The 12,235-nt window shown below is 41.9% G+C and overlaps 1 protein-coding gene across 4 annotated transcripts in view; it reads left to right on the top strand.

The window, feature by feature from the left end:
• The window catches only part of CLCN4 (chloride voltage-gated channel 4), a 68,403-nt gene that overhangs the window by 50,826 nt on the left and 5,342 nt on the right, over positions 1-12,235 (top strand). For all 4 annotated transcript variants that reach the window (XM_084790585.1, XM_084790584.1, XM_084790587.1 and 1 more), the window contains one exon: positions 3,193-3,409. In XM_084790585.1, coding sequence (XP_084646711.1) covers positions 3,193-3,409 — 217 coding nt within the window. The remainder of the gene's footprint in view (positions 1-3,192; positions 3,410-12,235) is intronic.

Genomic DNA, 12,235 nt, shown 5'->3' with positions numbered 1-12,235 from the left:
GCTTCCCTGGAAACAATTACTCTAAAGTAAAGGCTTTTAACCTTAAAATCAATGACATTTGGATCTGGTTGGGGATGTGGTGCACACTGTAGGGTGTTGAACAGCATCCTTGCTCTCTTTCCACAAAAATCCAGTGGTACCCCCCCTTTCCATTTTGTAACTACCAAAAGGGCCTCTAAACATTACCAAATTCCCCTGAGAGTGGGGCCAGAACTATTCCCAGTTCAGATCATTGCTCTGAAGTTACTCACAGGCTTGATGGGTGTTTGATTACTTCTAATTTCTTAAATTTTCTTTATCTATCACATTATGTGACATGCATGTCACCATCACCGTATTAATTACCCACTTTGCATTTGACACTATTGCTGCCAGAAAGTAGAATATGAGGTTTCACAACCTTAGCAGGTGCTCATAAAATATACATCATTTCTAAAGGAGCTATGTCTACCAGGACTAGTTCAAGTACAATATTCTGATGAAACCTTCTACATTAGAACATGAAAGAAGTCAGGCATAGTGGCACATGCCTTTAGTCCCAGCACTCAGGAGGCAGAGGCAGGTGGATCTCTGTGAGTTCGAGGCCAGCGTGGTCTACAAAGTGTCCAGGACAGTCAAGGTTACACAGAGAAACCCTGTCTCAAAAAACCGAAAACCATTAAAAACAAACAAACAAACAACAACAACAAAAACGAAACAAAAAACCCCAAAACAGCAACAACAACAAAAAACCCTCCAAAACATTGAAAGATACATTTGAGTGCTTGAACTCTCAAACATTTAAAAATGAATCTTTTTGTTATATGTTGAAAGTAAAAGTAATATATACTTCTCCTAGGTTATTGAAAATTTTGGAAAAATTTAAAAGGTACCCTCATTCTCACCACTGTTAAACAAAGGCCATCGTAGGTTAGCATTTCAGTGTATTTTCTTCATATTTTATGTGTCTTAAAAACTATAATTTGGGGGTTGAAGATATGGCTCAGAGCTATATGTATAGCACCTCCTTCTCCAGAGTTGAAACCTTAATATACATTTTTATCATCTAGTTCCAAAGTGACTTAGGAGAGTCATTCTGAAGGGATCAGCCATTGTCACCTGGAGTAGCAAGAAACACAACTCAGATTCCCATTTGACCCCAGCTATGGTTCTTGTCTGGTGGTGGATAGCCCTTGGACATTCCCTTCAAATGTCTCCTCCATGATATGTGGTCTATGCTCCATGACAAACAGCTAGTTACACTGATGTTTACTAGATCTTATCCATTCATACCTAAATGAATGCATGTGACAAAAATGTTTTGTGTTGGCGCTGAAGAGATTACTTAGCCACTAAGGACAATTGCTGCTCTTCCAGAGGATCCAAGTTCTGTTCCTAGTACCCATGTCAGGTGGCTCACAGCATCCTGTAACTCCAGTTTTAGGGTATCCAGTGCTCTCTTCTGGCCTTGACAAACATGTGCGCACGCGAACACACACACACACACACACACACACACACACACACACACACACACGAAAATAAGTCTTTAACAAAATATTTGGTGCCTGCCAGATGCTTAGACATGGTCTTGGCACAAGAGATACACTGGTGAGCAAGACTTCATTGAGGTCATAGCTGCTATTATCAGGGTTTCAAAGAGTATCTGTTGATTGTGAGGAACATGAGCTTGCTATTTATTTCAGCAACTGCTGCATAGTTTTACAAGCAGCTTGGCAAATCCATGTGATCAGTTTTTGATTAAGGGTTGTGGCTTGATCCAGTCCCGGTGTTCAATCTGATTGTTGAAGTGGATGGAAATCATGTCATTTGGGACTTTAAGAGACTACTGGTTTGTGGAAATGAGCAAATATGTACGTACTGAATATGGCCTCTGTGCCTGAGAGTTTTAAGACAGAACCCTTTTGGCTTAGGAGACAAGGGCATAGTGTGTAGCCTGTAGTGTGGCTTGTGCAGGGTCTGCAGTTGAAAACATGCTGTATGTCAGTGCCATCGGGTATTTGTGGTTGAATCACATCTTATTTGATATAGCTAGATTCAACCTGACCCATATAATGTGCAGGCATTTGCCAAGCAGGCCCTCCTTTCCTCTTTACAACAGAGACCCACTTTCAGACTCAGCCTGATCCTAATGCTGCCAGTTTTCCATTAGAGGACTCTGTTGCACTAAATGGTCTTAGAGGAGGCAGTAAGAATTTTAGTTTTGAAGAAATAATATAGGTGAATTGTAGTCATCTTTGAGAAGGTTAAGAACTGAACTATAGAAACTGAGGTTCATTTTTAAGGCAGGCTCTGATGTACATTTTCCCTAACCTTTTCCCATGAACTAAAAGGAAGATTAAAATTCCAACAGAAGGAAAATGGCCTTGGAGAAATATCTTGAGACTGATGGATTTATTTCACGTGTGACTTAAAATAGCTTGGGTTTCTAGCACTACATTAAGCTGTATTTCTAATGAATTCCGGTTACCCTACTTTTCTTCAGCTTCATATGGCCTTGTCTACAGACAGAAATAAGTTAATTGCTACCATAACAGTTTTACTATCTTTCTTTGTGAAATCTATGAAATGGCAGATTTTAAAGAGAGGAGAATCAAGGGATGGATGGATACAGCTTTCTTGGGGTTGTTTCTTTGGTCCCAAGGGTCTTATTTTGGAGTGAGCTGCATTTCTGGGCTGTGAGCCTAGGCAAGTCTTATTGGTTTCTCATTCCTCTAGGATTCAACATGGCATTTAGGCCAGTTGTAAACTCACTTGTAACAAAACAAAAAACAAAACACAAAAAAATGTGTGAAGGTTACTGGGCAGTGAAATGAGGTTTTTTGTCCTCAAAGAAACTTCAGCCCATGGTGAGATAGTGTAAAAGTGAGGATGGAGGACCTTTGGTCTTTTGGAGTGCTCTGTGCTCTACAGGAAAACAGTGGACATCTGTAAAGGACCATGTTGTTGGGGGCCCATCTTGCAGGATGTTGGCGGTGAACATTCTGTTCACAGCAGGGGCCTGCTCTCACAGCATGTGAGAGGGATGCCAGATCCACAGATGTTTGGCTAAAGTACTTGTTATGACTATGCCTTTTGCCCTCTGAACTCCTCTTTGTCAGAATCTGAGATGCTATATGCAGGCAGGTGCGGGTAGTAAAGTACCAGAAGTTTGTGTGTGGCTTACCATTTTTTTTCTCACCCTTACTCTAGAGAATGCCAGACAGAGACAAGAGGGTATCGTGAGCAATTCCATCATGTACTTCACAGAGGAGCCCCCTGAGCTGCCTGCCAACAGCCCACATCCACTGAAGCTGAGGCGCATTCTGAACCTGAGCCCTTTCACTGTCACAGACCACACCCCCATGGAGACAGTGGTGGACATCTTCCGGAAACTGGGGCTCCGCCAATGCCTGGTGACACGGAGTGGGTGAGTGGAATGACAAAGGAAGAGAGAATGTGTACCATGACCAGCTTTAATGTGTCTGTTCTTAAGGAAGTCATGGTCCACTTGGATGGACCAGTCCTGGACAGACACTACCCCTAAGCTTAGTTGAATGTATTGAGAAGGAAATGTACCAGAAGCTTGGGAACTTGGAGCAGAGGGAGAAACTTCTAGGCTAGACTATCACCTGAAGGTTAGGTCAAAGGGTGGAACTAAAGAACAGATGGTTTCCTTTGTCGTTTAACATGGCCTAGGGAGAAGGTAGAGCTAATTCTGCTATTCCATGACATAAATGGTATTCAAAATCACAGTAATACACCAAAAGGAGCAGCGATTAAAACACGGGAATTATGGGAAAAATAGACTTAGTGCACAATTCTCAAAACCTTAGTCAGTGATACATCATTTAAAAAGGACAGAAACCTAAAACACACAGTAAGTTTGTGCATTTTACACTTGCTGAGTCTTTTGGGAAATTCATAAATATGACAATAAATATTTACTTTCCCTTGGGGGAAAAACCCATGTTGGCAGTAAAGTAGCCAACTGAAGGGCCTTTAGAGTTACTTTCACGGAGTAAAAGGAGGGAATTGGAATTCATTACAACAAGCTGGATGAGTTCTCTCTCTCATATGAGTTCTGTGTGTATGTGTGTGTGTGTGTGTGTGTGTGTGTGTGTGTGTGTGTGTGTGTGTTGTTGTTGTTGTTGTTGTGTTTGGTTGGAAACACTTTCTTTGCTCACCTACATTATCATGGATATTATTACCCAAAAGCAAATGCCACATTTATATTATTCTCAGACTGTTCCCTAAAACATCAATGTGTTTGAAAAAAAATGACACCTTCATTACACAACTAGGATTAGAAAACTTAGTAATTTGATAGCCTGAAACTTTTGCTTTGTGTTGTCACAGGCCAGGCAATCAACAACACAAATATCAAATTGCCATAGTGATTGTGCAGTGATTCTGCAGTGAAGTTCTCTGTGGGCCATTCTTCAGGTCCAGGGATGTGGCTCAATTCCATATCCTTAGAAAATTGGTTAGAGAAAAGTGCTGGAAGCCAAGTCATCTATTCACTGTACTTCTATGTTGGATGTTTGAGATAAGAGATGCTGTATATTTGATATCCAACATAGTTTAGGTCTTTGTAGAACCCAGAGGCTGAACTGTCTAAAATCACCTACCATTCTAGAGCCAACAGACTGTTGTTTAACACATTAGTCCTCAACAAGGGTGGCTTTTTTCCTGCTGGATCTGGGGACAGTTTTGGGAGTCACAACCCAAGGAAGTGGTGCTATATAGTTGTGTAATGGGTAGAGATTGATGATGTTGCTAAATTTTCTACAATGTACAAAACATTTTCTGGCACAAAAAAAATCACAATTTGGCTTTAAAATGTCACACTAGTATCATAGTAGAAGGGCCCTGGCTTGAATATTGTTTCTAAGTGAGGAATCTTACTCATGTGGCTTCCTTCCTCATAAGCTAGTCATAGGGGTACAGACTCTGCAAGCTTTCAGTGTGTACACTTACCTGCTGACTTTCTAATTGGCAGGACAGGTTTCTCCTTTGTTCTAACTGAGGCTAAGATCACATTACCCATGAATTTTAGATGTACTGTCTATTTTCTCACACTTGAAAGATGCATCAGATTGCCATCCCCAGAGGATGAATCTACAGGTGAAACCCATTTTCTATTTGCCACCCTAGAACTTCTGTTCCCTGAGGTCTTGAGTAAGGCCTGAGAAAGTGAGTTTTTAACAACCTCCTGGGGATCCCACTTTGAGAACCACTGAAATGAATATCTGGCACTTGGGTTTCCAGCATGGAATAAATACCACAATGATTGCCCAGGCCAGTTCAAGTGTATAGCAGTTTCTTCTTTCCTCTAATATAGTCTGATGTCAGTTATCATTGGAATTTCCAGTTCAGTCAGGAAATTCTGGCCCCCAGTGCCCACTTACACCTCGTGGGCCTCATGAGGTTTTCCTGTGAAGATCTGGGTGCTGAAATTGGCTCCGAATGTTCTAAGAGAAAACAACTCTCCCTCTTTCTCTGGCTCTACATGTTTTAAACAAATACAGATGCTGATACGTTAGTGCTGGCAAGGGGTTCTTGTTTGTGGGGCCTTTCATCTTCTTCTCCTTGGGCTTTCAGCCAGGGCAGGCCCAGCTCAAGCCAGCTCATGGTTTTGATGCATTCCATTGCCATGTGCCTTCCCTACTCTAGTGAATGAGAGTCTGAGCCTGTCCCCTGACCTGATTTTCTGCAGGCTATCTCTAGGCCTGTGGCCCAGAGTATTCATAAAACTAGAGCAGAAAGCAGGACTGCACTGTACCCACAGTGCTGGAACCTAAGAAACCTTTAGGTACTAAGTTCAAATCTGGGTCAGATTTTCTCTAGAGATTCTAGAAAGGGAAAGCAAATACGGGTATCAGCTTTCTTTTATCCTTGTTAGGTGACTCACAGGGCAACATAGCTGTCTCAGAAGACCTCAGCGGCTCCAGCCTGAAGTTAGGTCCTTTGTCATAGATCTGTCCATTTGCATTCTACTGGATTTTCATGGAATTCTTCCCAAAGAAGCTTGGCATTCAAACACTCCATTCAAAACAAATAGGACATTAACCACCACTAATGAAGCCTGATTTGTTTAATTTTTGCCTCCTTCTGGGTAGATGTTTTACTACTATAGGTCAGGGCATAATTAATGCTCGAACCCAAGGCAGATCTACAACTTATATTTTCTCAATGCTGCTGGAACCAATCTAATGTGCAGACTTTATAATTACAGAAATTTACAAAGAGGTTTTCAGAACTATAAATGCTTGTTTGTTGTTATTGTTGTTGTTGATTGTGGTGGTTGGGGTGATGGTGGTGGTGGTGGTGGTGGTAAGGGGACTGATCTCACTAAATGGCCCAGGCTGGCCCTGAGTCTCTGGGCTCAAATAATCCTATTGCCCCAGCCTCCCATGAGCTGCGACTACAGGCATGTGTTATCACATGTGGGTATAGTAGATTTTTGGATTCTATTTATAAGGTAAAGATAATAAAACAAGGCCCAGACTATATAGACACATGAAATGTATGTGTGTGTATAGTTTCATCACTTTGTAAATGATAGTGATCTTTTGTGGGGGGAGGAGAAGGGGGCAAGGAGATATCAGAACAGTGTTTTTACTTAGCATCCATTTTGGCTGAGAACTGGAGAAGGCTCAAAGAGATTGTTTAAAATAGAAGGTGTGGAGGAATGCCTTGAGTGGATGTAGTAGTTGTCAATAAAGAGATGTTTAGCCAATCAGCTGGGCAGAAGGACAGGAAGTGGAAGGCGGGACTTGCATGGGAGGTGGGAGGAGCCTGGAGAGGTTGACAGTTAAGAGTTGAGGGCTGACAGTTGATGGAGACGGTTGGGGGAGAGAAGCCACTGGAGGAGCATCAGATTGGCAAGGGCTTGGGATATATGTAGGTTATGAGGATTAAAGTAGTTTATTGTTAGATTTGTAGCAGTTTAGATTCTGTCCAGCACAGTGCTTGCAGCTTTGAAATACGTCTCAGTCTCTTTGTATCAGCTATTGGCTTCCTAGGCCAAACAGACACAATTTATTCTAACAGAAGGTTGTGATACATCATTTACTGTGTGCACAAGGCTCTGGGTTCCATGTCCAGCACCACACCAAAAAAGTGTTAAAAATAAAAGTCTGCTGGGCCAAGTGGCTCCAGCCTGAAATTCCATGTACTCAGGAGGTGAAGACAGGAGAATGGCAAAGTCAAGACTGCCTAGCCTGCAGAGTGAATTCAAAATCAGCATGGGCAACTTAGTGAGACCCTATCTTAAAGGAAAAAAAATTTAGAGGGTTAGATCATAACTCTGTGGTAGAGTGCTTACATTGCATGCGTGAGGCTCTCTACGTTCAATCCTAAGCACCACAGACAAAAAGTTAAAGAACTTGCCATCTGCTAAGGAATATGACTAGAATCCAATTTAAGTGACATCACCCAAGGCAGATGGCCCAGAGGCAGCCATCATGATCTGTGTTTTTAAGTAAAAACTATATTGCAGAAAATGAGTGAGCAAGATAAGCTGGATGTTGAAGATGGTCACGTGTAGGGCCCTTGGTACCATCAAGCTCACCTACCGATACTCTCTCCATGTGAAATGATTTACTCAGATTTAGTTCTTGATCATGATTTACTTAGTGGCAGATTATAGTGGCATTTTAATTTTGAAAGAAGGTCAAATTTCTACCACCTGCTCCTCCAATTTCATCTACTGATCCCTTGCACTAGAAGTCCTTTATTCCTGTCCATCACCTTTTAGCATCTGAATGGAGAGATGGACTTTGCATAAACCCATGTGGCCCTGCCTTTATTTCTTATTGATTCATTTTTCCTTTTACAAATATCATTATTATTATCATTATGTCACTATTATTATTGTGTGATCATTATTATTGTACGTAGATGTGCATATGATATCTTTCTGAGAGAGTGTAAGTATGTGCACATGTGTGCCACAGCTTATGTGTGGATGCCAGCCAGAGCAGAACTTCTGAGAGTTGTTTCTCTCCTTCCATCTTGTTTGAGGCAGAGTCTCTGTTGCTTCTTTCCTACTGTGTACTTCATACTACCTTCTCGATAAGCATCCATTCTCTTCTCTGTCTTGCATTTCACTGTAGAAGTGCTGGGATTATAGATGGATGCTACTGCATCCTGATCTTTTTTCACTTGGGGTCCAGAAGTCAAGCCCCAGTCTTAGCTTTGCACAGCAAGCACTTTCACTTACTAAGTCATCTTGCTCTTACTCATCCTCTGTAAAGCTTTATTGAGATAATTGTATATCTGAGGGGGACCTCCTCCCCCTGTATATGCTCATAGGGTATCAAGTCTCTCCTTGGTGACCTATTATCTTTCCTCTGAGTGCCACCAGGCATCTCCATCCAAGGGACATGTTCAAATATGGGGCACCAGAGTTTGTGTGAAAGTTAGATCTCCTTCTCCACTCACCAGTGGAGAATGTCCTGTCCATTGGCTAGTCTGGGTAGGGGTTCGAGGTTTACTGCCTATTTTTTCCTTGGCTGTTGGCATAGTTTGCGGAGGACCCTAGGGCATAGGGGAGGGGAGGGGAGTAGTGGGGAAGTGGGAGGAAGGGAGGAATGGGAGGATACATGGGATGGGCTAACAACTAAGATGTAATATGAATAAATTAATAAAAAAAAACAAAAGCCAGTGCCTTCAAGGCCCACCTTGTTTTCCCCTTCCATCCTCATTCAGAGGCAATCTCTGTATACCTCCTTTCCCCAACAAATAAATCTCTCACATGAGAAAAAAAAAAAGAGATAATTGTATAACCTGCCATCCACCCATTTAAATGTATAATTAGGTAGTTCTATTAGAAAACGTTTTTCATCCATCCTCACCACCATCAAAGTAAAAATATTTCTATTTCTTTAGCTGTCCTAGTCCTAGGCAACCACTGTGTGCCGTTCTGTGATTGGCTTGTACCACTTGGGATTTTCAAGATTGATCTATGTCGAAGCTTGTCTTAGTACTTCATGCTCTTTGTGACAGAATAACTTATCATTGTACGGATAAGCCACAGTTTGTCTATTCGTTCTTCTATCGATCGACATCTGGGATGTCTCCAGTTGGGCTATTGGGGAGAAGATTCCTGTGTAAGTTGTAAAGCAGGCATGCTTTCAGTTTTCTTGGGTAGTTAACTAGGAGTGGGTTGTTTAGTCATGTGGTCACTCAATTACTTTAGTCCTTCCCTCCCTTGCTTTCAGTTTGGACAGTGGTTCTCAATAAGGGGTAACATTTGGTAGTAGCTGAGGAAATTTTGGTTGCCACAGTTGTGTGTGTGTGTGTGTGTGTGTGTGTGTTTAGGTGGGTGTGAGCAGGAGTGCTGCTATGGAGTAGCAGTGAGAATCTGAGTAATGTCCAGGACAGGTCATTCCACATACAGATTACCCTGAATGCCACTAGTATCAAAGTGGAGAAGTCCTTAGTAAAGCTTTTATGGGGTGTAGAAAAGTAAAGAGTGTCATCTAGATCAAGGTTAGAGCTTATTTGGCTACTGATATGTAGGAGGGATCACCACTGAACAGTTCCAGTTGACTTTAAATAGTGACCTCTCACAGCATCAAATCTTTGCTAGCTCTGTACACTTGAAGTTAATTAGTATCTGCAGAGTGAGAATGAAAAGTATCTGAACCCAAAGGGAAAATTGCCTTTTTTTTACCTGGCGTCTCCAAGCCTCTGAAATAGCTCAGGTCTCTGGGGTATCATTCTCAGCAACCACATATAATTATGAAGACCCAAGGACAATATTAAGGACACAGTGATGTTTTTACTGAAGCATGGTGATTGACCAAATACCAAGTAATAGTGCCACTATGAAAATCATTACCTCTCATTGGATGAATGCACATGCCCTTATTCTGGCAGGTCATCCCCAAGCAGCTGAGATAAATCAACTTGGAAAAGTGGATTTTCAGGAGTTACTAATTGAACCCAGGCCCCTTCTTCTGTGAGAAGCCTGGAGTGCCTCACTTCCCTTGGCAATGGTCACACTAGCAGATGCGTGCCCAGAAGAAGCTAGCATTTTATTACAGGAAAAGTGGCAATGTTTGCTTCCTTCAGGCTGTTTTAGGGCTAGACCAACATTCAGGGAACCCACTATGTTCACTTAAGTCAGTTCTACAAATTTACATGTTTCAAAGTTTCACATGATATGGAAAGGGAAGCATTTATAGGAAATTGCTTCATCACAACTGTCTAGCACAGACAGTTCCAGTCCTGGTAAGGACTGAATTGGGTCCCTCTAAATTTCTATAGCGAAGCCCTAACCCTAATGTTATGGTTGATGCAGTGGGTGGTGGTGGTGGTGGTGGTGGTGGTGGTGTGTGTGTGTGTGTGTGTGTGTGTGTGTGTGTGTCTGTGTGTCTGTGTGTCTGTGTCTATGTTTGTCTGTCTCTCTCTCTTCTCTCTCTCTCTCTCTCTCTCTCTCTCTCTCTCTCTCTCTCTCTCTCTCTCTCTCTCTCTCTGTGCAAATGATACCGAGCTTAAAGTCAAATGAGTCCATTTGGGTAGATCCTTAACCCAACAGGACTAATGTCCTTTTAAAAGGTGGAAGAATCCAAGCAGTACCTATACACACAGAGACGGCCATATGATGACACAGCAAGGGCATAGTGATGCCCATATGGCATCCTAGGAGATAAGTCTTGGGGAAACTGGCCCTGCTGGCACCTTGATCTTACACATTAATTCAACCACAATGTCTGTGGCATTTTGTTACAGCAGTGCAGGCTATGTGATGCCAAGACTGAAACTCAGCTTGGCAGATTGGACAGAGCAGCATTTTTTTGTACCACAAAACAGCTTCAATTCAAATTTGCTGCATTGTGCAATAAAATTACTTTGCTGGATGTGGTGGCATATGCTTGGTAATCCCAACAAACAGGAACATGAGACAGGAGGATTGCCTTAAGCTTGAGGTAATCCAGGGCTACATAGCAAGACTTTTTCTCATATATTTGTGTGTGTGTGTGTGTGTGTGTGTGTGTGTGTGTGTGTGTATATATATATATATATATATATATATATATATATATATATAGTGAATGTGTGCATGCATGTGCACACACACACACACACAAACACACACACACACACATGTAAAGATGACTACAATCAGCCTTAAGCATCTTGAGTTAGATTCACAGTTCCTGGCCCTATCCTCATTCAAGCACTCCCCATCTAGTTGTTGTCTAACATGCTTTTATAGGGCCCTCTGGCTGCTTTTCTCCCTCCTAAAGAGGTTCCTGTGACACAGAGGGCGATGGAACAGTATTTATTCACTCTCTTAATGTGATAGATAAGGAAACTAACACCAGAAAGACACCATATTTCCTAGATTGCTTAAGATCCAATGTGGTCAGAAACAGCCTGATGTGTCCACCAGCTGTAGCTGACAGATATCCCTTGGACACATGCAGCTTTCTTCATATTAGCTACTGGGTAGGACAACATGAGCTGGCCTAATTAGGCTTAAGTTAAATGGCAATGTATTGTATCTGTGCTTTCTTATTTTTCTGTATGTCATCACTTTACACAGCCCCATGAATAGATATCATTTTATTGCTTCATAATTCTGAGGAGAGGCTGCTATAGCTTGCTTCTCAAGCCTGCCCCCTTTTAAGTTAGATGGGGATGGAGTGAACGATTATTTTCATGCTTACATGGTAATGGATTTTCTTCCAAAGAAATTGTTCACATCCTCTTTGTAGAAAAACTCATTTTATCAAGGAATCATGATTTGATCCCACAGGGTGTTATTAAATATCTAATCAAAGAATGAAGGCCCTCTGGATCCTTCTACTTTGCCATTCTCCCATGATTCTCTCATCTAGAGTCCCACTAGAATGTCCTCCCCTCTGTCTCAGTTTCCTGGTAAGTGAAGGCTTTCGTGGGACATGCCCCTTGGGCTAATATGCAGATATAAGTGAGTATATACCATTTGAGTCTTTCTGCTTCTGGGTTAACTCACTCATTATGATCATTTCTAGCTCAATCCATTTATCCACAAATTTCGGGAATTCCTTGTTTTTAATAGCTGAATACAAGTAGAACATTATGATAGGCAGATTTGGGCACAGGGGTCCCACCCAAACTAAGGCACCAGCCAAGGACAATACAGGCAGTAAACCTTAAACCCCTACCCAGATCTAGCCAATGGACAGAACACTCTCCACAGTAGAGTGGAGAGTGGGATATTACTTTCTCACATACTCTGGTGCCTCACCTTTGACCA

The sequence above is a fragment of the Acomys minous genome (assembly GCF_964271855.1).
Source record: "Acomys minous genome assembly, chromosome: 7".
Classification (NCBI taxonomy): Eukaryota; Metazoa; Chordata; class Mammalia; order Rodentia; family Muridae; genus Acomys; species Acomys minous.
This window is presented reverse-complemented; position numbering and strand designations above follow the sequence as displayed.